The sequence below is a fragment of the Cetorhinus maximus genome, chromosome 19 (genome assembly GCF_964194155.1).
Source record: "Cetorhinus maximus chromosome 19, sCetMax3.hap1.1, whole genome shotgun sequence".
NCBI lineage: Eukaryota > Metazoa > Chordata > Chondrichthyes > Lamniformes > Cetorhinidae > Cetorhinus > Cetorhinus maximus.
The window spans coordinates 69,629,400-69,652,938 of record NC_135897.1 but is presented as its reverse complement, the minus strand read 5'-3'; the positions used below and the strand labels follow the sequence as shown (position 1 = coordinate 69,652,938).

Here is a 23,539-nt window from a genome sequence, read left to right as displayed (position 1 = left end):
GGGGACCCTATTCCCTCCGGGACACCCTGGTCCACTCTTCCATCACCCCCTACACCTCAACCCCTTCCCACGGCACCTTCCCATGCAACCGCAGAAGGTGCAACACCTGCCCCTTTACTTCCCCTCCCCTCACCGTCCAAGGGCCCAAACACTCCTTTCAAGCAGAGCAACATTTCACTTGCACTTCCCTCAATTTAGTCTACTGCATTCGTTGCTCCCAATGCAGTTTCCTCTACTTTGGAGGGACCAAACGCAGACTGGGTGACCGCTTTGCAGAGCGCCTTCGGTCTGTCCGCAAACATGACCCAGACCTCCCTGTCACTTGCCATTTCAACACTCCACCCTGCTCTCATGCCCACATGTCTGTCCTTGGCTTGCTGCATTGTTCCAGTGAAGCTCAACGCAAACTGGAGGAACAGCACCTCATCTTCCGACTAGGCACTTTACAGCCTTCCAGACTGAATATTGAGTTCAACAATTTTAGATCATGAACTCTCTCCTCCATCCCCACCCCCTTTCCGAACCCCCCTTTTTTTCCAATAATTTATATAGATTTTTCTTTTCCCACCTATTTCCATTATTTTTAAATGTATTTCCATCCATTGTTTTATCTCTACCTTTTAGCCTATTTCGATTCCTTCACCCCACCCGACCCCCACTAGGGCTATCTGTACCTTGCTTCTCCTGCTTTCTACCCTTAATTAGCACGTTCCTTAGATAACCTTCAACACCTCTTTGTCCTTTTGTCTATGACATCTTTTGGCTATCTCCACCTATCACTGGCCCTCTATCCAGCTCGACTTGTCCCACCCCCCCTTAAACCAGCTTATATTTCACCTCTCTTCTATTTTTACTTAGTTCTGTTGAAGAGTCATACGGACTCGAAACGTTAACTGTGCTCCTCTCCGCAGATGCTGCCAGACCTGCTGAGTTTTTCCAGGTATTTTTATTTTTGTTTTGGATTTCCAGCATCCACAGTTTTTTGCTTTTATCTTATAGATGTTACTCTGTTTCCTTGCCTTTATTGCACTCAGGACATATGTGCAGGTTTTGATCTTGTTTTCAATTATACATACTCCCTACCTTGCAAATGAAGATGTCCTGTACCAATTCCATCCTGCGGGTGTTTGTTGTGGTAGTAAGCCATTATCCTGTGCAATATTCCAGCAATCAGAGTGTGTCAGATTCAACACCTTACGATTAAACAATTGAACCCAGCTTGTGTTCATTTTCCTTTGTGTAAAAATTCACTGATGCTATCAAAAGAAATCTCTAAGTAACCTTCTCCAAGTTTTCTTCAATTTTCAGTCTGATCTGTTAGTTTTGTTTCTCCTTTCGTACTATCACAGTAAGTATGCAGTCACAGTAAGAAACACAAATATAATTAGGATCTCCTGCGCACTTTTCAACCGTTTGGAATGATGTTGTATAATAACAATAGACTGAACCAAATGGGAGGTTCAGGTCTTTAAATATTTGTTGCGTCATTGAGACTAACCACGCCCATAGCCTGCTAGAAGAGATAAACAAATTAATTTTGAGTTATTACCTAAAAATGCTGAAAGAAAACTGAAACTAATACCAGTAATGGTCATTTCCAAATGCATATGACAGGGAAAGCCAGGAATCTCTTTGACTTTTGTCCTTTCTATAATAGCATTCTCAATATTTTGACCACAGAATTATTTTTAAAATTCTATGCATATATATTTTGTGACCCTTTATGTCTTCCTGCACAACAAAACATCTCCAACCTAAAAAGTTAGACAGTGGCCTGCTTCTGGTTCTACTTTTGTGCCAGTCACTAAGAGGTAAGAAAGAGTATAGTGATTTGCCCTCTAATATCCCTTTCTCCAGAAGGGAAATGCCCATGCTTTGTGTTACAACTCATGTGAAGGGTAAATTCCAACACGGACTATTTGGACTCGATAATATGTTATTTTAGGCCTGTAACCTCCGAGCTCCAGAGCAGCGTATCTGTGGAGTACCAAACAATATTTTATTCAAAGAGTAAAAAATGGGTTTGAAATATCAGATGCATTTCTGGAATGTGAAAGGATTGAGAAATATGTGGAGATGACAAATCTATTAAAAATTGATAGAGTTGTTTATACAAATGGTCCTTTCCTTTTCCTATAATTTTTTTATGTTGTGGTATAACATTGCCCATTTAAAACAGTCTATTAGTTTCCTAACTCTGTTGGTTTAGGCTTACGTATGGATGAGGAAATAGAAACTGAAACTGAATGAAACTACGCTGCTCTATCTGCTTTAGGCAAATAGGAATTAAAGGTCATCCAGCGAGCTCAGGCGAGGAAAGCTGAGAGAGGGAGAAGAGGTTGGTAAATACCTGGAGGAGAAGTGAGGGGATGGCGGGGGTGAGAGAGATCGGGTGCAGCTACAGGAGATAAAAGCTACTGCTATTTGAGCTGCTTCTTCTTCTAATAGGGGCAATTACAACACCAGAGGAAGATACCAACCTGGGTGAAAAGGATGGTGGTCACAACACAGAAACGAGTGGCAAGCTTACAGAGTCAGGCCTTAAGGTCCTCTTGAACGTGATAACTGTTAGTAAATTGACAGCACACTAAGATCTTGTGATTGGTCAGAAAAAGTGACTAAGAAAAATAAAAGATCGCAGGATCTACTGCGATCCCTATGATCTGGAATGAATCTGGTGACATCTTGTAATTGGGCAGTAACTAAATGAAGAGTTAATAAAATGAGCTGTTTGGCCACCTCTTAAATAAATGCTGAAACAATAACTGGAGTTTAATCTAAAATGTTGTCTTCCCTGGTGAGAATGTTTTATTTTTAAGTTAACGATGATGTTACCAATGATATCTGCTGTTCAACAGATTTTCCACTCCTACCAAAGGAGAACAGGTTTGCTAGGCTCATTGGACAAGTGTTAAAGGTTTACCTCTGTGGCTGGTAAGGCAATTGCCTTGAGCACAGTTGATCCACTAGATTTTAGCAGAGGCTGAGAGGAGGCAACAACCTTTAGGGGTGATCAAAGTCCAAGCCAATTTTAAAATCCTCCCTGGTAATTGGCCATATAAAATGTGAGGCTAACAGCATTCATTATTAAGGAGTTATTAAGGAGTAAGTCAAATAGGAACTTCTGATGTTGACATATGATTATTTAAATGCAGGAATTCAGTGGTGGTTAAAACCCACTCCTCCACAGGCTGTGCTGTGACAGTACTTGCTAGTAGTCTGGCATTGAAACTAATGTAGTGGCTTAATGTTGCAATACTTACCGATGAATTACCTGCTAAACAAGCCAGAAAAAAATTAGGGCTGGTGAATTCAGGAGTAAGTGAAGTTTTAATAGTGTGATAACTGATAATTACTGCCAAACAAAGTCTCTAGTCCCCCAAAATTTAATTTTACAAGTGTGGAGTCTTATTGTTTCAAAATTTAATTTTTGTAGGAGTTTTAAAATAAATAATAATTAAAATACATATTTTTACTTTTCCTGCCTGTTTCTTTTATCTTGCTTTCTTAATCCCATCTTACTTTATTTTGCTTTCTGCACATGAGTTAAGTCTAGTTTTTAGCATCTGGTTTATGCTTCTTGGTTTAGACTCTGAGTGTGTCTCAGTTAAGATTCTTAGCAACTTAAGTAGGCCATTTAGTCCCTTGAGTCTTTCTTACCCTGAATGCATTGCAAATGTAAAAGCAGGAAACTTGGACCTGTAATGAGATTGGTCCTCATTATAGTTTATGTAAATAAGCTGACTCAGCTCCCAGTGGACAAATTGCAGAAATAGCCAAAAAGTACAAGGAAATTCAGAGGGTTTGATTTTGGGGCAGAAAACTGAAATAAATAAGTTCCATCCTTTTTTTTTCCAAAGTATTACTTGTTTTGATTATATCCTGAAATTACACCAAAAAGATCATGGAATTTTGAGGTCAGTGTGACCACAAGTTTGGCAAAATGAAAAAACAGATCGAGTTCACGGCTCTTCCCAATCCCACCAGCATTGTGTTTGAAGAGATCACGTTCCCTCCAACATCCAAAATGCTAAACAATCTCCCCTTCATTCAGTCACCAGTAGGCACCCCACGTCAACAATGCCAGTTGTTACATCTGCAGTTACCGAAGGCAATTTTGGGACCAAAGGGCTACAGAGTGCACAGACGAAAGATGTGATATTAAAAGGATTTTAAACCAACTCATTTTACACACGTTGAAGTCAAAATAAAATAAAATTGGGCAGGGTGTAAAAGAAGCATAGGTTAGGGTTACTTCCAATTTTACTGATGTTTGTGCTGACAATTCTTTCAGAATTGATCTGAAGAGAAAGTCATAAAAGTGAACTAAGAAGAATGAGTCTACAGTCATGTGATTTCTTAGAAATGACAAAAGCAAAGTGAAACTTACCCTTATGTTGATAAACTCCACCTCTGAATGCATATCAAAAAGTGGACAACTCTTCTCCGGAACAAACACGTATCTGTTCTATAGCAAAAAGAATTGCTTTCTGATCAAGTTGTGCTGGACAAACATATTGCCAAAGAGAAAGGTAAGAAAAAAACATCATTATAATTGTATCTTTCGTTGATAATGTGTGATTCTTACCTCAATACCTGTCTTTGAAGCCTAAACAGAAAGGTTTACTATAGAATGTTCAGGACTGTTATTTGACTGTATGGGAAATCTACAGAAACCTGGGTATGGATGCCACCACATCTGCCAGATTTGTAACTCATTTTGCCTAGAGGGAGGTGGCACAGGCACTGAGTGAAAACTCCCTCAACTCCCAGTATAGGGGTCTGCAACCTGTGGCTCCAGAGCCACAAGCAGCTCTTTAACAAACCATTTGTAGTTCCCAACATTTTCCAGTTAGACTGCATTATCATGAAAAGCCTAAAATAATTAAATCAAGAACTGTGAGAGTCATGTTTTTATTGTGGGGACGAAAGATCAATCATTATGCAGCACTTTACAGTTTCAAATGATTATTTTAATGAAAGTATGATTGTGCTATAAATAAACTTGCTCTTAATGGCATAGCTACACCATAGTTATAGATAATGCTGTTGATTCAAAGTACAGGTTTTATGGGTGTGGCCATTATTGTTTCTAATACAGCTGAGAAGATAAATTATTCTGAAGCTATTTGAAGATTTTTTATCACAAGAATCTATGGCTATAAAAATGTTTTAACTCTAAATATCTTAAGCTAAACTTTGTTTTAAAGATGGCTTTGCTGACAAAATTGTAGGCAGAAGAATTCAATTTATTATTGAAATGCCCTCTCTGAAGAAGTATGGTTCTGTTCTCCGACAGGATTTCCGCCTGTCTCTTCTGCCCTGCTATATTTCATCTTTCTCCTAACTATGCTTCAGTTCTGCCGAAGGGTCATGAAGACTCGAAACGTTGACTGATTTCTTCTCCACCGATGCTGCCAGACCTGCTGAGTTTTTCCAGGTAATTCTGTTTTTGTTTTGGATTTCCAGCATCCGCAGTAGCTTTTAGCTTTTTGTTTTTATCTCTGTGTTTAATTGACTGCCACCTCTCTTCAAGAAATGCCCTCTCTGAAGAAGTATGGTTCTGTTCTCCGACAGGATTTCCGCCTGTCTCTTCTGCCCTGCTATATTTCATCTTTCTCCTAACTATGCTTCAGTTCTGCCAAAGGGTCATGAAGACTCGAAATGTTGACTGATTTCTTCTCCACCGATGCTGCCAGACCTGCTGAGTTTTTCCAGGTAATTCTGTTTTTGTTTTCAATTTATTATAAGGTCTGTTAAAAAAACACAAAGGGCAGAATTTTCCCAGAATTGCATGGTGCGGTAGCAGGCAAATAAAATGGAGTCCCACCCGCCGATGAAAATAGTGGGTTTGCATGCCAAATCTTCCCAAGCCCGCCTCATTATTTATGCATTCCCAGGAAACACGCCGTTTCCACGGCAGGCGGGCTCTCATTCACCTGCTCGCCATCACCCCGCTGTTGCATCACACTGGCTGCCATCTTCAAAAGGCAGCCAGCAGCAAAGCGCTCATCGCCAGCAGCTCACCACCGCTGCCTGGATGACATGGCCAGCAAAGACAAAAAGACTGCAGCCCCCCCACTTCAACAACGGGTCCCTTGTGCGACTGCTGGTTGCCATGGAGGCCCACTGGGATGTGCTCTACCCCCCACTCTGGCAGCAGGATAGGTAGCGATGTCAATGGCTTGGGAGGCGGTGGCAGCGGTGGTCAGCGCGAATGCCCTGCAGAGGAGGACAGCCACCCAGTGCTGCAAAAGGATGAATGATCTCCTCCGTTCCGCTGGGGTAAGCCACTCTTTTCATCACTCCCAACTCACACACTCACAAACCCATCACACATCCACAGGGCCCTCACTCACTGCCAGTGCAAGGGACATCACCATTCACTCTCTCACACACACCATCATTGTCCTCATCCCATCCATGGGACCACTCATCACCCACACGGGCCGGGCATACTTATCATCTGGCCCAGCAGGCATCCTGCATACACTTTCCCCATCTCTATCCATGCAGGACAAACTGGTTCACAACAGGAGGGAAAGGTTGCAGACAGGTGGATGGATGCAGGAAAACAAAGTTCTGACAGAATTCAAAAACAGAGCCATCCAGCTGGCCAGCGATGACTGGGACCATTCCTTTGCTGACAGTGAGGTTGGCGCTGCTCTAACAAGTGAGGATCTGCAACATCCATCAGACAACCATGCCCGTGAGTGATGTGTCCTCTTTCAAAGGCCACTGCCATGCAATAATTATCTCTCCTAGCTTTTGCAGGCACATCTGCCTAACAGCCGACAGAGTCCATGACCCAGGACCTCCAATCATGCTCCGAATAAACCTCTGAAGAGGAATCTGAAGCCACCCTCCCTGAAGTCCCATCACAGCGCTCACCCACACCCTCCACCAGTGCAGAGTGGGACACCTCGGTGGCACTAAGCTTTAGAGTAGCCTCGGGATCACAATCTGATGAGCACATCGCACTTTCTGATCCACAGCAGGCGGCAGCAAAGACTTCCCAGGTCCCCAGCACTCGGGGGACTGCTGGAGGCCAGAATGTTGCTGAGTCCGAGTTAGATGACGAGCCTCTGGACTCAGTCATGTCATAGCTGCTGGAGCTGCAAAGGCAAGCTGGAGAACAACCGGAAGGGATGTCCTCTGTACTCCTCAGATTGCAAGGCATGATGGAGGAGTCCGTCTGACTTTAGGCTGAGGTGATAGCGCCAGCATTGCAACGCACCAAGGTCAACACTGGAAGGATGGCAGCCATCATGGAGATCTTGGTCCAGGACGTCACTCCTGCACTGCTGCATGGGCTTAACTCCATCGCTGATGCCATAGTTGGCCTCCAACAGTGTGTATGTGAGAGGGTGCTGTACAGCTCCATCTCACTCCAGCTACCCCTTCCGCTCACGGAGTCAGCCAGGGGACCTAGGGCACCCATAGCGAGGAGGATCAACAGGTGCACGCTCCAGGGCCATCCACCCAGGTGACTCTGGGAGTGACCAGCCCATCTGACTCCCCTCTTCCTGTGACCTCCGCAGATCAAGCTTCACAGGCCAAGGAGGGTGCCACTGCCACACAGCAGTATCCCAAATGCAGACCAGGGCCCTCCAAGTTTTGGCCCTCCAGAGGACGACCACCAAAGTCATCACAGACGGGATGCCACAGTCAGCAAGCTACCTCCACCTCTGCTGTAGATGTCCAGGGAGCACCAAGACGTAGCGGCAGGGTTAGGAAAGTTAGGTAAAAGTAACTCTTTTGGAGTTAAAACAATTAAACTAAATTAACAAAATAAGGGACAAAACAAGCACAGCCCCTAAATCAGGTCAGCTGTAAAACTAAGGACAAAGTTTAAAGGAAACTTAAAAACATTAAACCAAAATGTGATTAAAGGGGTCAATAAAACACCCCAGTCCTCGCGGTGCCCACCGAGCACGGAAGGCCTCGATGGTGCCGGCAGACACCGCATGCTCCCTCTCCAGGGACACCCGGCCGCGAACGTAGCCGCGGAAGAGGGACAAACAATCGGGCGGGTCAACCCCCTCGATCGCCCGCTGCCTGGACCTGTTAATGGCCAACTTGGCCAGGCCCAGGAGCAGGTTCATGAGGAGGTCGTCCTCCTTCCCGACCCCCCTCCGCACCGGGTGTCCGTAGAGCAGGAGCGTGGGGTTGAAGTGCAAACAAAACATTAATAAAAGGTTTTTTAAATACTGAAAAGGGAGTGCAGCCTATCACACCCTATATAAGCGTGGTCCACGGACTCCACAAGATCACAAAAAGGGCAGGTGTCCTGGGAGTCCGTGAACCTATACATTCTCCAATTGTAGGGGACTGCTGCATGCAACACCCTCCAACCCAGGTCCCCGACAGAAAGTGGGAGGACACCTCTGTAGAGGGCCTCCGATCGGGGGCCTCCGCCGCTGGACGGCAGCAAGGCACGCCAGGGCGTGTCCGGGCGGCAGATAAGGGTGAGAAAATGGAAGGTGTGCAGCAGCAGTCCGTACAGAAAGCTCCTCCGCGCCGTGCCATTGCATGTCCCCGAGGCGGATCATATTGCAGGGCACCGGCACCCGAGGGAGGGTTCGGGGCTTGGGGCCAATGTGGAATTCCGTCCGAACAGGGGAATGTTCAGCAGGAAGATCACCGTGCACCTGGGCCACCTCAAGACCTAAAATTGCGTCGGGTCCGAGCACGACCGTCCTTAGGTCTTGGATGGCATCGGCTGCGAACTGGACACTCACAGACGGGTGACGCGCCAACTCCTGCGGGAGCATCCAGCCCAATCCTCCGCCACCCAGCACGTCCCAATCTGGTCACCCCAGCAGCCACAGCCCTCCTCTCCGTTAGCCACTGAAAAGGACGGAGGGGCGGATTCCTGAGCAGCGGCTCTCTGACAATAGCCGCTACTCCTGACGGGGGAGAGCTGCGTCGCGAGGCGACCATGTTCCAGACTTTGATAAAAGACGGGCAACGCCTGCAAAGAGCCACCGAGGCCCCTCTGCTCTATAAACAGAAGCTGCACGTCATAATTCAGGCCGTGCACCTGGCGGAAGAAATACGACGCCAGGGCACACCATCTCAGAGGGGGCTAAGTTGGGTAAAAGTAGTTGCACAGCCTGAGTGCGGGTGTTGATCACTTGTACATACTGTTCACTAGTGTCAATAAACTCCTAAGAATGTCACCCTGCTTGTGGCTCCTTGTTCTGATGAGCAGTGTTCTTGTCACTCAAATGTGAAACCTTTCTGCACAAGATAAAAGGTAGGTGTCTCAGTCCAGGGCCTCTTCCCTATGCTCTGTGCAGCCTTCAGACTACAGTGATGGTCCAGCCTCACACTCCCTGGAAACATTATTGATGCCTGCACCTCGGCAGTTCTGATCATTGCTACAAGAATGTAGTGGGCAGGCGTCACAGAGTTCTCTCATTCTCTCTGTGAGCTCTCAGCACCTTTAACATGAGGCTGGCCTCCATCACACCAGCATCTGCGACCAGTAATGCTGTACACCAGCTCCTGAAAGGCTGAGGTGCTGTACGTGGACACAGCGTCAGATGCGTCTAAAGTTTCATGGCTGCGTCTCTGAGATGGCCCTGATCATGCAACGCAAGTGAGCTGCCCTCAGCCAGAAAGGAGTCAGATATTCTCAGAGGCTATGTGAAGATCTACAGAGTGTCCTCACTGCATGTTGACATCATCCTCCTATGATCGATCAACTATTAGGGCCTCCACTGCATCTCCATGACAGGAGATTCTCACAGTCAAACGTTCACAACTGTGTTGTGAGGATCTACGGGGTCACCTCACTGCATGTCGTCATCATCCTCCACAAATCTGGCAGCTATGAGGGTCTCCCGAGTGCGGCTACCTCAACTAGCCAGTGCGAGAGCCTCATCCTCATCGTCGTCACCACCGAGGACCCACTCACCCTCATCCCCATCGGCGTCCTCCTCATCGGAGGAGATGTGCAGCTCCTTCATCTCCTCCTTACCCTGTTGCAGCGCCAGGTTGTAATGGGCGCAGCAGACGACGACGATGATGCGTGACACCCTCTGTGGACTGTATTGCAGGGCTCCACCAGGCCGGTCCAGGCACCGGAACCATATCATCAGCATCCCGATGGTCTGCTCCACCAAGTTGCGAGCTGCTACATGAGCCCCATTATAGTGCCTCTCTGCTGAAGTCTGAGGCCCCTGCATGGGTGTCATCAGCCACGGTCTCTGCGGGTAGCCCTTGTCCCCAAGGAGCCAACCCTGCAGCATGTGGACCCTGGAAGATTGCAGGGATCTGAGAGCAACTCAGGATGCAGGCGTCATGCACACTCCCTGGAAACCATGTGCATACCTGCAGGATGCGTTTCTGGTGGTTGCATACCAGCTGCACATCCAGTGAATGGAAGCCCTTGCGGTTGATGAAGCCCACTGAGTGTAGCGATGGAGACCTGAGCAGCACATGAGTGCAGTCAATCGCACCCTGCACCTGTGGGAATCCCGAGATCAGGGCGAATCCAACGGCCCTTGTATCCTGGCTGTCCCAGTTCCGGGCGAAATGCACAAAGTTATGTGCCATGGAGAAGATGGCATCCGTGACCTCATGGATGCATTTGTGGGTGGCGGATTGTGAAATCCCACAGAGCCCTGAAAGGACCCACTGGCACAGAAATTGAGCGCCGCGGTCACTTTCACACCCACTGGCAGTGGATGCCCTGCCAAGACCTGCAGTAAGTGGCAGATGTGAGCCACCAGGTCCCTAGACATGCACAGTCGTCAGTGATACTGGTTCTCAGTCATCTGCAGGAATGGCAGGCGGTGTCTATAGACCCTGGATGCCGCTAAGCGCCGACCAGCCACGGCTCGCTGTCACTCCTGGGCAGTGTGTGCGAGAGCCCCTGCTGCCCCTTCCTCATGAAGTTGGTGCTCCTGCCTTTGCGCAGCCAGGTGCCTTATTCGCTCTTTCCACTATCTTCTATGGTCTCTGTAGGCCATCAGGCATACAGCTAGGTCACCAGGATCCCTGATCCTGACATCGTCCTCCTGCAGCATGGAAGATAGAGAGAGGCGTGGTTATCATGGCTGTACTTAGCACTTTCCCTGGCCATGTGACACACCCTTAATGCTTCCTGGAGAGTGCTGGTCACCCCTTGGATGGCCAGAGATGAGTGCACTGCATGTCTGCCCTGTCAACCTGCTACATAGGGGACACTGGTCCAAACCAGGGTGCTGAAATTGCAAGGGACTGTGAGCACCTCCAGCAGTGACTACTATATGGCCAACCTTGGCAATGAGGTGTGCAGTCCAACAGCTCCACAGTCCAATGAAGTAGTGGTGGGCTCGAAGTCTGTGCGCGGGGGGAGGGTAAGGTATGGAGCGCTTGGTGGTCCTTTGGTGCCTCCGCAATGCTTGCACGGGTGGGCAGATTAGGAGCCTGACCCCAATCATATTACTGTGGCTGTGCCTGATCTGTCGCAGTTGCAGAGGTATGGTCAGTTTATACAGGTGTCCTTAATGCACGGCCACTTCCCTCGCTTACCTTGTCCCCCACCTCAATTGCCTGTGCGTGGGGTGCAGAACTTGACCCCGACCACCATCCTCAGCAGTCGCCTCCAAGGCTGGGCAGCGCTTGCCCCCAGACATCCCGCCCCCTCAGTAGTCACTTGCAGGGCCAAGCATCAATTTCCCCTGCCCCCCGACACCCCTGAGGCCTGTAAACAATGGGCAAGCTGTGGAGAACGCTGCTGCTTATTCACCTCAGTTGCCCCAAAGTGAAGGTCGCCAAGTGCATGTCACCTGTGTGCTGTTGTGAAACACGTCAGCGTGCTTTCCCACTGACGTGGACGGACAATATGGCGGGGTTCCAAGAGCCTGGCGGGATGGCCTTTTAATTACATGCTAATGTATTACAATTAGCTCCCTGCTGACCAATGGCGGGAAACGCGGCCCCGCCATTGGCAGGCTGAGCGGAAGATCGCGACCTGCCTTCACGCCATCGTGAAGTGGGTCCCACCATATTTTCCGCGCACACCACCTATCACGCCCTCCGCCAGCGGGCTCAGAAAATTGCACCCAAAGCTAAAAAGCTTTCTTTAGTTTTAATATGTAAGTTCCTTCATACTTTTTTATTCAAACTGGAAAAATGTTGTATTCCATGAAATTAATATGGTTCACCACTTTTACAGTTTTTCCCCCAAATATATTATACATAATTCATGCAAACTGACACATAAGACTTGAACATGCATATACTGGAGATACAAAAAAAAAGATTTTTTTTAAATGACAATTCAGAGTAAGGTCCATTTTAATTTCATTTCTTTCTGTTTTTTTTCTGTTGATACATAGGCTCATGCATTATTTTTCTTTATTATATGTGCAAATTCTGCATTCTACCAAAATACTTGGTAATTTACCATGTATTAGGTTTGGATCTCATTAGCAACAGAAAATGGGCAGATGCATTTTCTTTTTAATTGCCCTGTGACTGCAAACCTGAAGCACGTCAATGGTATTGATACTGCAGGGAGGGAAATCATTACCTGCATCCCACTAAAGTTCCTTTAACCCCAATCTGAGAAGAGCACATCAGTGAGCATCAGTGTGACACTTACATTTTTACACCTAAGAAATCTGGATCTCAAATTAAGAGAAATTCTTTTTCTTGTGGAACTGAGCCCAGTCAGAAGCTGAACAAAGATTGCCAAGGTCATTTCACATGGAAAGTTTACAATCTTCTGACAGATGAGGCTTTCATCTCACCAATCTGGGTTGATATGGAGTCGAGGTTCCCAGAGATAAAAGCACATTGTTCTCACCAGCTACACAGTCAAGTCTTCAAAAGTAGCTCTGTGAACCAACTGATAATATGTCAAAGGCTGCAGGTTCTACAGCTCAAGTCCAATATGATTTTAAGTCATAAAAGTGAGAGTGATAGGTACTGGATTAGGTAATTAGCCATAGTCTACAAAGGACCAGAGCCATCTCTTTCCATTAGAGGGAGATAATTGGTTTGATATAGTTTGACGGGCACCACTCTGCAAGCATGGGGCAAGGCATGCCAGTACAAGGATTAAACCCATGCCATTGGCATCATTCGGCAGCCCAGTCTGGCCATCTAACTAACTGAGCTAACCAACCTTCCCATCATCAGGTACTACATCACACAGAAATAAAAATATAGCACCACAGTGATAAGGAAATTCACTACCCTAAATAATTAGTTTGAATGAGTTACTTTTAAAATGTCCACCGTGCATTACACCTGTAATTTTGCTGTTATGGGTTTTGGGGTCAACATTTCTTGGCTGCTTCAGTAACTCCCACCAGCACAGCCTCTCACTCTACTCCCTCTATAGGGTCACTGGCATTAGGTGGGGTAAGTGGTGTGTGTCCAAGGGCAAGGAAGCCCTGCGCCAGGCGTTTCTGTGCCCCAGCCTGCCATAACTTCGAAGGTTGATACATGGTATAAAGGGAGGAAGAGAATGTCCAGAGTTGGTCCCAAGCCACAGGAGTGACCTGGACCCAGGAAGGCTTCCATCAGTGTTTTTTTTTGGCAATGCTGCAGCCTCCTTACTATGGGGGTCACTTGGACATCTTTGGTGTGTAACCAGCTGGATGGACAGGAGGTGGTGGGAGGAGGGGTGATGCCCCTCTCTCAGACCAAGCAGCTTTAGACTAGATTTCTCAGCAGATTAAGACAGAAGAGCAACTGAGAAGCACCCTTGGAAGTATAGGCATCCTCCAGCCCAGCAAATGGGATGATATCTCATTGCTTCTGCATATACTTGTAGGTCAATTGGCAGAGTTCACCAGTAGATATGGTTTCAGCATAACTGCCAAGATAGCACTCCAAAGATTTTCAGTTCTCCGATCTAATATTCCCTTTCTCATTAATAGGGCAGAATTTTCCATGCCCTCTGGCGTCAGGCGTCATGACAGGTGTGAGCGGACAATATGGCCGGAAGCCAAAAATCAGTTTCATGACGTCGTGAAACTAGCTTGCAATTATCTGCTTCGCAATGACGGACCGCGTCTCTTGCTGCCGCACGTCAGGAACTTCATTGTAATACATCGGCATATCATTATAAGCCCAGCTCGCTGGAATCATACCCCCACACGATCATCCGGGATCACGCTGATGTGCTTCACAACTGAACATAAGTGATGTGCACCTGGCGAGCTACACTCCGCTCGGGACTTGAGATTGGTTTGTCTACTTTGCTTCGGGCAGCACTCACATCAGTGCCAGGCATCGCAGGCAGCACCACATCACTTTTAGGAAGGCTCACGGGCAGGTCTCTACCTACCAGACCCGCAATAAGGCGGGGGTGGCTTTTCAACTGCTGCAGGGCTAAGGCATTACTGGGGAAGGGGAGGGGAGTATCCCAGGGTGTATGTCGGGGCACATACTGTTCTGTGCAAGTGGCCTCAAGAGGGTGAGGGCTGAGAAGGCAATCTCCAGAGGAGATGAGACCAGATGGAGATGTGAGGATGTGTGTGAGAGAGTGAGTGGTGAAGTCTCTTGAGCTGGCAGTGAGTAAGATGCCCATGAATGTGTGATGGCCATGTGAGTGCGTGAGTTTAGAGTGACGAGATGGTTGCCTTATCCTGGCAGCACGGATTAAATCATTCATCCTCTTCCTGCACTGGCTGGCCAACCTCTTCTGTGCAGCCTTGGTACTGACCACCTCTGCCACCGCCTCCCAAGCCAGAGTGGTGACACTGATGGGCCTCCTGCAACCAAGGCGGGGGTAGAGGACATCATGGCGGGTGTCCAGAAGGTGTCCCAGGGATGCGTCACTGAATTGGGGTGGGGGGGTATGGTTGCTGTGGTATTCTTGCCTTTCAGGGCCATGTCTACTGTGTAGCATTCCTGGGCTGGAAGCACTAAGAGATGTGTGCGCGGCTGAACTTTCAATACAGCGCCTAGCGTGAAGAAGCGGGCGAGGTGACAGTGTGGTGGGTGGATCGGAGGCCGCCTGCCAGCAAAATTGCGTGTTTCCCGAGTAAGTATGATTAATGAGACAGGATTGGGACGATACAGTGCAGAAACCTGCCATTGCAGCCAGCAGATAAAATGTCCTTTTTCCCAACCGCTGCTGCACTTAGTGCAAATCTAGGAAGATTCCGCCCATAGACTTGTATTAAAAAAAAACAGTAAGATTTATTTCATGATCCTAGGATACATTTACCAATTCTACGCTTCAGACAGGGAGCTAAACTTGAACTACGTATGATTCTGTTATAAGACAAAAACACTGCAGCTACACTTCTCTGACTGTGGCTCCTTTTGAATTCAGCTCTCCACTGGGAACATGGACTGGCTAATTTAAGTGCCTGTGCTTTGCTTAAGCGTGTCATGTGGTCATAACAAACTTTTTATTACATATGACAATAGAAAAATGACAAGAACACCTGGAAGAAACCCTTGGATTGACTCATTTGCCAGGTATATGGACGAACAGGAATTCGAGGACAAGTGGACATTAAATTTCAAGTATAGTCTCCTTCCACATCTTCTTGATGAACAAAAAACAGCAGGTTGGAAGGTTTATCAAACATCAACATTTGGCAGGTAAGGGAGATGTAAGGGATCAAGGGCAGAATCTTCCAGGCCCACCGGTAGTGGGAAGCTTGGTTGGCGGGGGATCTTAATTTGGCAGGAGGCTAGAAATCAGTGATGAACTTTCGCAATTATATTCTCCAGACTTTAAAGGCGGGCTTCCTGATGAACAATGTAGGAAATCCCTTTTGCACGCATTAGCATGTCATTTCTGCTCATTAAAAGGTCACCTCGCCAGAATTAACTTCCCTCTCCAAATTAAGTCCTCGCTTGTGAGAAATTAGAACGTTCACATTCATGACTGCACATAAGTGATGTGCACCTGGCAAGGTAGAATTCGTCCATGATTGATGGTGAGATGCTGCAGCATTGTCCTTGGCGTGTGCCTGTAAATGCCAGCCTAAGTTTGAGACCAGATGGTGGCAGTGCAGGTTGTGTAGAGAATGGCCAAGGAAGAAAGGAGGAGTTAGTGGGGAAGGATGGAGCAGCGAGCAGGCAAAAGAGGAATGGGTAGTGCGAGCTGTCAGGGTACCCTTTAAATATGGCACACGGCCCTTCAACCCCATAAGGTAGCAGCGGGGACTGTGACTTCCTGCCCACCCCCACCACGAGAATCGCCAGCTCCTCATAAATGCATATGTAATGAGCTGAACAGCACAAGATTGTGTGTGGTCAGTCATCCTGCCCTCGAGTGGAAATCACTCCCACTTCCACCACCGAACTTAGACTCCAGAACAGAAGATTCCAGCCCAAATATAAAACTGGGACATAATGACTTATGAAAAAATAAACTAAAATTCTTTTTCATGTGCAGTTTGGGTCCTGCTACTGTGCTATTTCTTCGGCATAAAGAAATCAGTAGTGAGTCAAAAATTGTCCCCAAAGTATTTCTCCCAGAAAGCATGAGGATCTGAGTTTATGGGCCTGGTAATGGCTAAATGTAGGAGTAACTGTTTGTCACAGTAGGATGGTGCACAAATAAAAGTTGGAATTTTATCTCTGGGAAACATACAGTGATGGAGGAGGGGTGGCTGTTAAATAGTGTGAAAAAGCAAAGGGCCCCCAGCATCATTTACCGGAATGCCATTTTACGGAAAGCTGATGGCGAGCCAAGAGGGGACTCCGCTCACCATGTGAAAATGAGCAATTAAAGGCCAATTAAGGTACTTGAAAATGCAATTGACAGGGATTTCTTGTGTCCCTTAGAATTTTACAGGCATGAATGGGCCACATAGGGGGGTGGATAGGACAGGGTAGCATTTTAGCACCCACTGGAAGGATAATTCCATTAAAGTGACAGTGCCCAGGTGGCATGGGCATCATGCATTCTGGAGGAGGTTCCTCCAACATGGATGAGAACCGGAAAGGGAAGGACAGATGGGCAAATGTCAACGGACATCAGCAGGGGCAGCCTCATGATGGGGAAGCAGCAGAAAGCCCTGATGGTGGAGGAGGTGAGCTCTGATTGTATTGGTGAGCATCCAATGCCAGTGGCTCTGAAGATCACCATGGCCCTGAATTTCTACACCTCAGGCTCATTCCAGCAGCCAATTGGACATATGTGCGGCATCTCCCAATCAGCTGCATATCACTACATCAGGTTAGCGACCAATGCCCTCTTCAGGAAGTCCAGCTCTATCTTCTCTTCCTCTATCGGGGTCACTATCCCGATTAGGGGAGACCACCATTGGTCCATAACCTCTCCCTTACATTCTGCAGCCTCTTCTCCTGTGGCGACATGAGAGTGGTGTCTGTGGCCAGACTAGAGCAAGCACAAAGCCTAATCACATTGCATATTGCTGCAACTTCTGTGCCGGGGCATGCATGTGTCACTCCAGCACTCGGTAGCAACCTTGCATAGGTTGGCTCTGCCAGGCTTACGCACCCCGACAGAGCTGTAACCATTTCTTCCATACGATGGGCTCTCCCTCCCCAGCATCTGCATCACCACACCGACCAATTCGCTGGCACCCCAAAAGGGACTGAGGTTTGTCACATACCCTGGCAGAGCGGAGAAGATCGTTGACCTGTTTGTGGCAGAGGATCCAGGTTCTCCGGATGACTCCCCAGCTGCAAACCTCCTCCGTAACCTCCATCCAGGCTTGCTTGGTTCACTAGGGAGGTTTCCTCCTACAGTCTCTAAGGAACACCTTGCCGAAGCAGCTTGGAGGAGGGCAAGCAGGGAGTCATTGCTGAACCATGCAGCAACCTGGGTTCTTTCTTCAGCCATGCAAACAGGTGGATTCCAGAGGCTTTACAGTCCTCCTGAATGGCTCACTGACAGCTGAAGATGGCTGGAGATCGAACATGGGGTGGTCACAGGCTGATAAGGGATCCTCTTCAATATATTTTAAGGCATAATTTAAATAGGTTCTTTCATTTAAATGCAGCCTCGTCCATCCGACAACTTCAAAAAGGCATCAGGTGCTAACAACCTTTTAAGCATACTGCCAACACCTTCTACTGGGACACTGAATGCTGTGATCACCACTGTTATGACCGTAGTCTATGTTATTCACTGAGCATGCCAAGTCCCAGAGGGAAACTTGCCTTACTGATCATAACCTTTTATTTTGTATTTTGGAAACGAGGGGAAAATTAATGATCCCAGAAACATAGAATCCCAGTAACACTATTGGGATCTTAAAATTAAAAGATTTCTTAACAAGAAGAAAAAAATCACAAGATTAAAATTACACAGTCTTACAAAACATTCTCCAAAAAAACCCATTTGGTCAGAACACATGAGTAAAATACTTGGCAACAGATCCCTTATAGAATTTAACCATAAAAATCCAGTAATATTACCCAAGGCAAAAAATGCTGCTATTTTATTAAAATATACTACACGACATCTCACTCTCTTCCACTCTGCTGTGGAAATCTGAAGGAAGTTCAGAAACAGACTGCTTTCTGAAAACAAAGACATTTCTGGCTTGAAACTGGATGGCTGCTTCAAATTTGCAACTTTTCTCAGCAAGAGCTTATCTCAGGACATCTCCTCCACACAGCCACCACAACTCAAATAATCATCTTCCTTAAATATCTTTTTTTGCCTTTCATCCTAGCCTCTATTGTCCTAAGCACCGCTTTCTACTCCACTTTTCCAAAATATAAAAAACTTTCACGCCTTCCTATTGCCTCCACTTCCGGATCAAATAAAATTTAACAACCTCCCCTTATTTACTTATGCAACCTTTATAAGTTGTAAAAGTCCCTTAAACTCCCTTTAAAAGTTAGCATCTGAAAAGTCAAGTCCTTCCCTATCACTTAATGCAAATTTTAAAACCCAATCTATTTACTTGTAAATCAACTCCACCAGAGCTTCTAATTACAAATGCATGCATCTAGCTCCTTTACCTTTCATCTCTGTTCCCACAGACAAGCTGTCTTTGCTAACTTTTCCCAGTTTAATTACCCATGGAGCGAGAGAGACACACATACACACACAAACACAAACACACACACACACACACACACACACACTTCTTTACAGAATGCCACCATATTCCCAAAAATATTAAAAAAGATAACATCCATCTTCACACCACTTAACCTCCTACTGCCTCCTCGCCACATCCCCATCAATGGTTTGTTGGCAACCCTGCCTCCAGGCTGCTAATCAACCAGCTGATGCACGATCACGATGCTAGTGGAAGTCGGAGCAGGTGGGCCTTCACCACCCACTTCCGTTTCCAACCCCGTGACATTATTGAGTCACATTAAATTCCAACCAAGAAGTGCATGATGTTCATAGCAAATTTAATATATTGTAGTTACATATCCCAGTATATAGGTAAGAGTGACTGCCCTTGCCATCAAGGCCGCATTTGACTGAGTGCGGCATCAAGGAGCCCGAGCAAATTCGAGTCAATGGGAATCAGGGGGAAAACTCTCCACTGGCTGGAGTCATACCTAGCACAAACGGAGATGGTTGTGGTTGTTGGAGGTCAGTCATCTCAGCTCCAGGGCATCAGTGCAGGAATTCCTCAGGGTAGGGTCCTAGGGTCTACAGCCCAACCATCTTCAGCTGCTTCATCAATGGCCTTCCTTCCATCATAAGGTCAGAAGTGGGGATGTTCACTGATGATTGCACAATGTACAGCGCCATTCACAGCTCTTCAGATACTGAAGCAGTCCATGTCCAAATGCAACAAGATCTGGATAACATCCAGCATTGGGCTGACAAGTGGCCAGTAACATTCGCACCACACAAGTGCCAGGCAATGACCATTTCCAACAAGAGAGAATCTAACCATCGACCCTTGACATTCAATAGCATTACTATCACTGAATCCCCCACTATCATTATCCCAGGGGTGACCATTGACCAGAAATTGAACTGGACTAGCCATGTAAATACTTTGGCTACAACAGGTCAGAGGCTAGGAATCCTGCGACGTGTAACTCACCTCCTGACTCCCCAAAGTCTGTCCATCATCAACAAGGCACAAGTCAGGAGTGTGATGGAATACGGTCCACTTGCCTGGATGAGTGCAGCTCCCACAACACTCAAGAAATTTGACACCATCCAGGACAAAGCAGCCCGCTTGATTGGCACCATATCCACAAACATTCATTCCCTCCACCACCGACACACAGCAGCAGCAGTATGTACCATCTACAAGATGCACTGCAGGAATTCACCAAAGCTCCTTAGGCAGCACCTTCCAAACCCACGATCACCACCATGTAGAAGGACAAGGGCAGTAGATAGATGGGAACACCACCACCTGGAAGTTCCCCTCCAAGTCACTCACCATCCTGACTTGGAAATATATCGCCATTTCTTCACTGTTGCTGGGTCAAAATCCTGGAACTCCTTCCTAACAGCGCTGTGGGTATAACTGCACCGCATGGACTGCAGCAGTTCAAGAAGGAATCTCACCACCACCTTCTCAAGGGCAACTATAGATAGGCAATAAATGCTGGCCCAGCCAAGGGAGCCCACATCCTGTGAATGAATTCTAAAAAATGATTCCCTCAGTACCAAATCATCATCATCATCATAATGCAATACCAATTCTTAGATGTCCCTCAAAAATATTCTTTCAGCAATTTTGATAGATTGGTATAATTGACAAGAGGTGGAACTATGAAATAAAAACAGAACATGCTGGAAGAGCCCAGCAGGTCAGGCAGCACCTGTGGAGAGAGAAACAGAGTTAACGTTTGGAGTCAGAATTGAAGAAGAGTCATATTGGGCTCAAAGAGTTAACTCTGTTTCTCTCTCCACAGATGCTGCTGGAGCTGCTGAGTTTTCCCAGCACTTTCTGTTTTTATTTCAGATCTGCAGTATTTTGTTTTTATAAGGGATGGAACTCATTTTTTTCGCAGTAGTCTTTTCAATGTTTTTACAGTGTGGATAGTGCTGTTTGACTCTGGCTAACATCATTGTCTAGTATCTCTATCTAATTATTAAATTGTTCACATGAGCCGTTTTAACTATATTTGGAAGGAGTTCTGTTTAGTAAAAAGACACAGCATGCTTTCACATCCCAACAGTTATGCTCATGTTATAATAACTGTCCAAAAGCACTCAGAGACCACAAATTAATTGAAAGCATGAAATTAATAGCATCAACCCCTCCTTTTCAACAGGTTTGAATGTCATTGTTCAAATTCATGGTCCTCAGCCCACGTTGTTATTTTGTTTCATTACCGACTGAGAAGGAATCGTGGATTAGTATTGCTGCGCCCCTTCCAACAGAGTTGCCGAAACTGCTGGAACAATGTGAGGCTAAAACCACAGGTTAGCCACGCCCAAATGCAGAAAGTGTTTAATCGGCTTATTTTAAAAATCCTTAAAAACTGTTATCGGGAAACAGTGGAAGACGTTGAAAGGAACCTGCAATATCGTAAGACTAAACCCCACGAGACATCACTCTGCGAAGCCTGTGATTTGGGTATCTGCCGTAACAAAGTTGATGTGGTTGACAACACTTAACACCTGTGAAGAACACTGGAGTAGAGTTTCCACTTCGGACACAATCGGGAAATTGCAGTTAAAATGCATTCTGAATTCTACTGGTTAGGTTGTAGTTCAAGTTGCCAACAAAAGAAGCATTGCATAATCACAACATAAATTCTTCCAAAAGCCAACACAATTCATGAGCATAACAGAAGGTAATTGTTGATTTTATTTTATTTCCATTAAACTATACTCCTTGATGTATTTGAGAATGGTAACCTGGTGCATTTTTTTAATACTGCTGAAAATAGGTTAATGACCAAAAATAAGCATTTTAAATGGAAGTGCACCTGTGCATAACCTGATTTAAAATCACTGAAAATGACTTCAAATGGTTACACTGAACAATTTGATAAGTTTTATTGATTGACACTCATTAGCTTCTTAGTAAATTAAATACTTTTTGATTTGCTTTTTGAAGAAAATAAGTGTACTCACCTGAATCTTGCCATTTTGAGCTGGGGACTGGCTGATCCAGGTGAACTGAGTCTTAAAGCAATGTAAAAAATTATGGAAAATGAAAACATAAGTAGATTTGGGTGTAATTCACTGACATAAAATCGTAAGAAATAGGAGCAGGAATAGGCCATTCGGCCAATCAAGCCTGCTCTGCCATTCTATAAGATCATGGTTCATCTGATTGTAGTCTTAATTCCACTTTCCTGCCTGTTCCCCCATAAACCTTGCTTCTCTTGTCAATCAAAAATCTATATAACTCAACCTTGAATATATTCAATGACGAGCCTCCACTGCTCTCTGTGGAAGAAAATTCCAAAACCTAAACACCCTCTGAGAGAAGAAATTCCTTCTCATCTCTGTCTTAAATGGGAGTCCCCTTATTTTTAAACTGTACTCCCTAGTTCTAGGTTCTGCCGCAAAAGGAAACATCCTCTCAGCATCTACCATGTCAAGCCCCCTCAGAATCTTATGTTTCACCTCTCATTCTTCTAAACTCCAAATTTGGTCTATGCCTAACCTGAGTTAAAACCACTGAAAATTACTTCAAATGGCTACACTGAACAATTTAATACATTTTATTTGTGTACACCAGTTAGCTTCTTAGTAAATCAAATGTTTTTTTTTAAAATGCTTGTGCGCCTAAAAAATTGAACGCAATCTCCCAAACCTACACAACCTTTCCTCATAAGACAACCACTTCATCACAGGAATCAGCCTAGTGAATCTTCTCTGAACTGCTTCCAATGTAAATATATCTTTCCATAAGTAAGGAGACCAAAACTGTACACAGTATTCCAGGGATGTTCTCACCAATCAATGCCTTGTACAATTGTATCAAGACTTCCCTGTGTTTGTACTCCATCCACCCAATAAAGGCCAACATTCTATCTGCTTTCCTAATTACTAATTACTGCATTCTAATCTTTAGTGATTCTTGTACAAGGACACCAGATCCCTCTGTACCACCGCCTTCTGAAGTCTCTCTCCATTTAAATAAAATTCTGGTTTGCTGTTCCTCCTGCCAAAGTGCACAACCCCTCATTATACTTCATCTGCCAAAACTTTTGCCCATTCACTTAACCTATGTAGAACAGACTCTTCGTATCCTCCTCCTAACTTGCTTCCCTACCTATCTTTGTATCATCAACAAATTTGGCAATAATTGTCAGTCCATTCATTAATATAGATCGTAAATACTTGAGACCCCAGCACTGATCCCTGTGGCACCCACTAGTTAGAGTTTGCCAACCTGAAAATAACCCATTTATCCTGACTCTTTGTTTCCTTTTAGTTGACCAATCCTCCCACCATGAGCTGATATATCACCCCCAACACCATGAGCTTTTATCTTGTGCAGTAACCTTTTATATGGTTATCAAATGCCTTTTGGAAACTCAAATGCTCTCTGAGGGGGGTGAGGAGGTGGGTACTCCTGGCCCCACCAGAAGGGAAGTCAGCCCCAAATTAACTAACTTTACAGAAGGCCACCCTGCAGTCATAACATGCTCTGGATGGCCTTAACAAAGTGAAGGTCAGACTCCCGGCAACAACCCCCACACC

General features: G+C 45.9%; 1 protein-coding gene across 1 annotated transcript; it reads left to right on the top strand.

Annotated features, from left to right (window-relative positions):
• Window positions 1-2,422: 2,422 nt before the first annotated feature.
• Window positions 2,423-22,864, top strand: LOC144693891 (receptor-transporting protein 3-like). Its single transcript, XM_078564066.1, has 4 exons — window positions 2,423-2,571; window positions 4,295-4,532; window positions 15,385-15,561; window positions 21,151-22,864. The coding sequence occupies exons 3-4, from the start codon at window positions 15,389-15,391 to the stop codon at window positions 21,494-21,496; spliced, it is 519 nt and encodes a 172-aa protein (XP_078420192.1). The 5' UTR covers window positions 2,423-2,571; window positions 4,295-4,532; window positions 15,385-15,388; the 3' UTR covers window positions 21,497-22,864.
• The last annotated feature ends 675 nt before the right edge of the window (window positions 22,865-23,539 follow it).

Coding starts and splice junctions, on each gene's coding strand:
- LOC144693891 (XM_078564066.1), top strand. CDS start 15,389: ATGACAAGAACACCTGGAAGAAACCCTTGGATTGACTCATTTGCCAGG. Junction 15,562..21,150: donor CAAACATCAACATTTGGCAG/GTAAGGGAGATG, acceptor CCTTTTCAACAG/GTTTGAATGTCATTGTTCAA.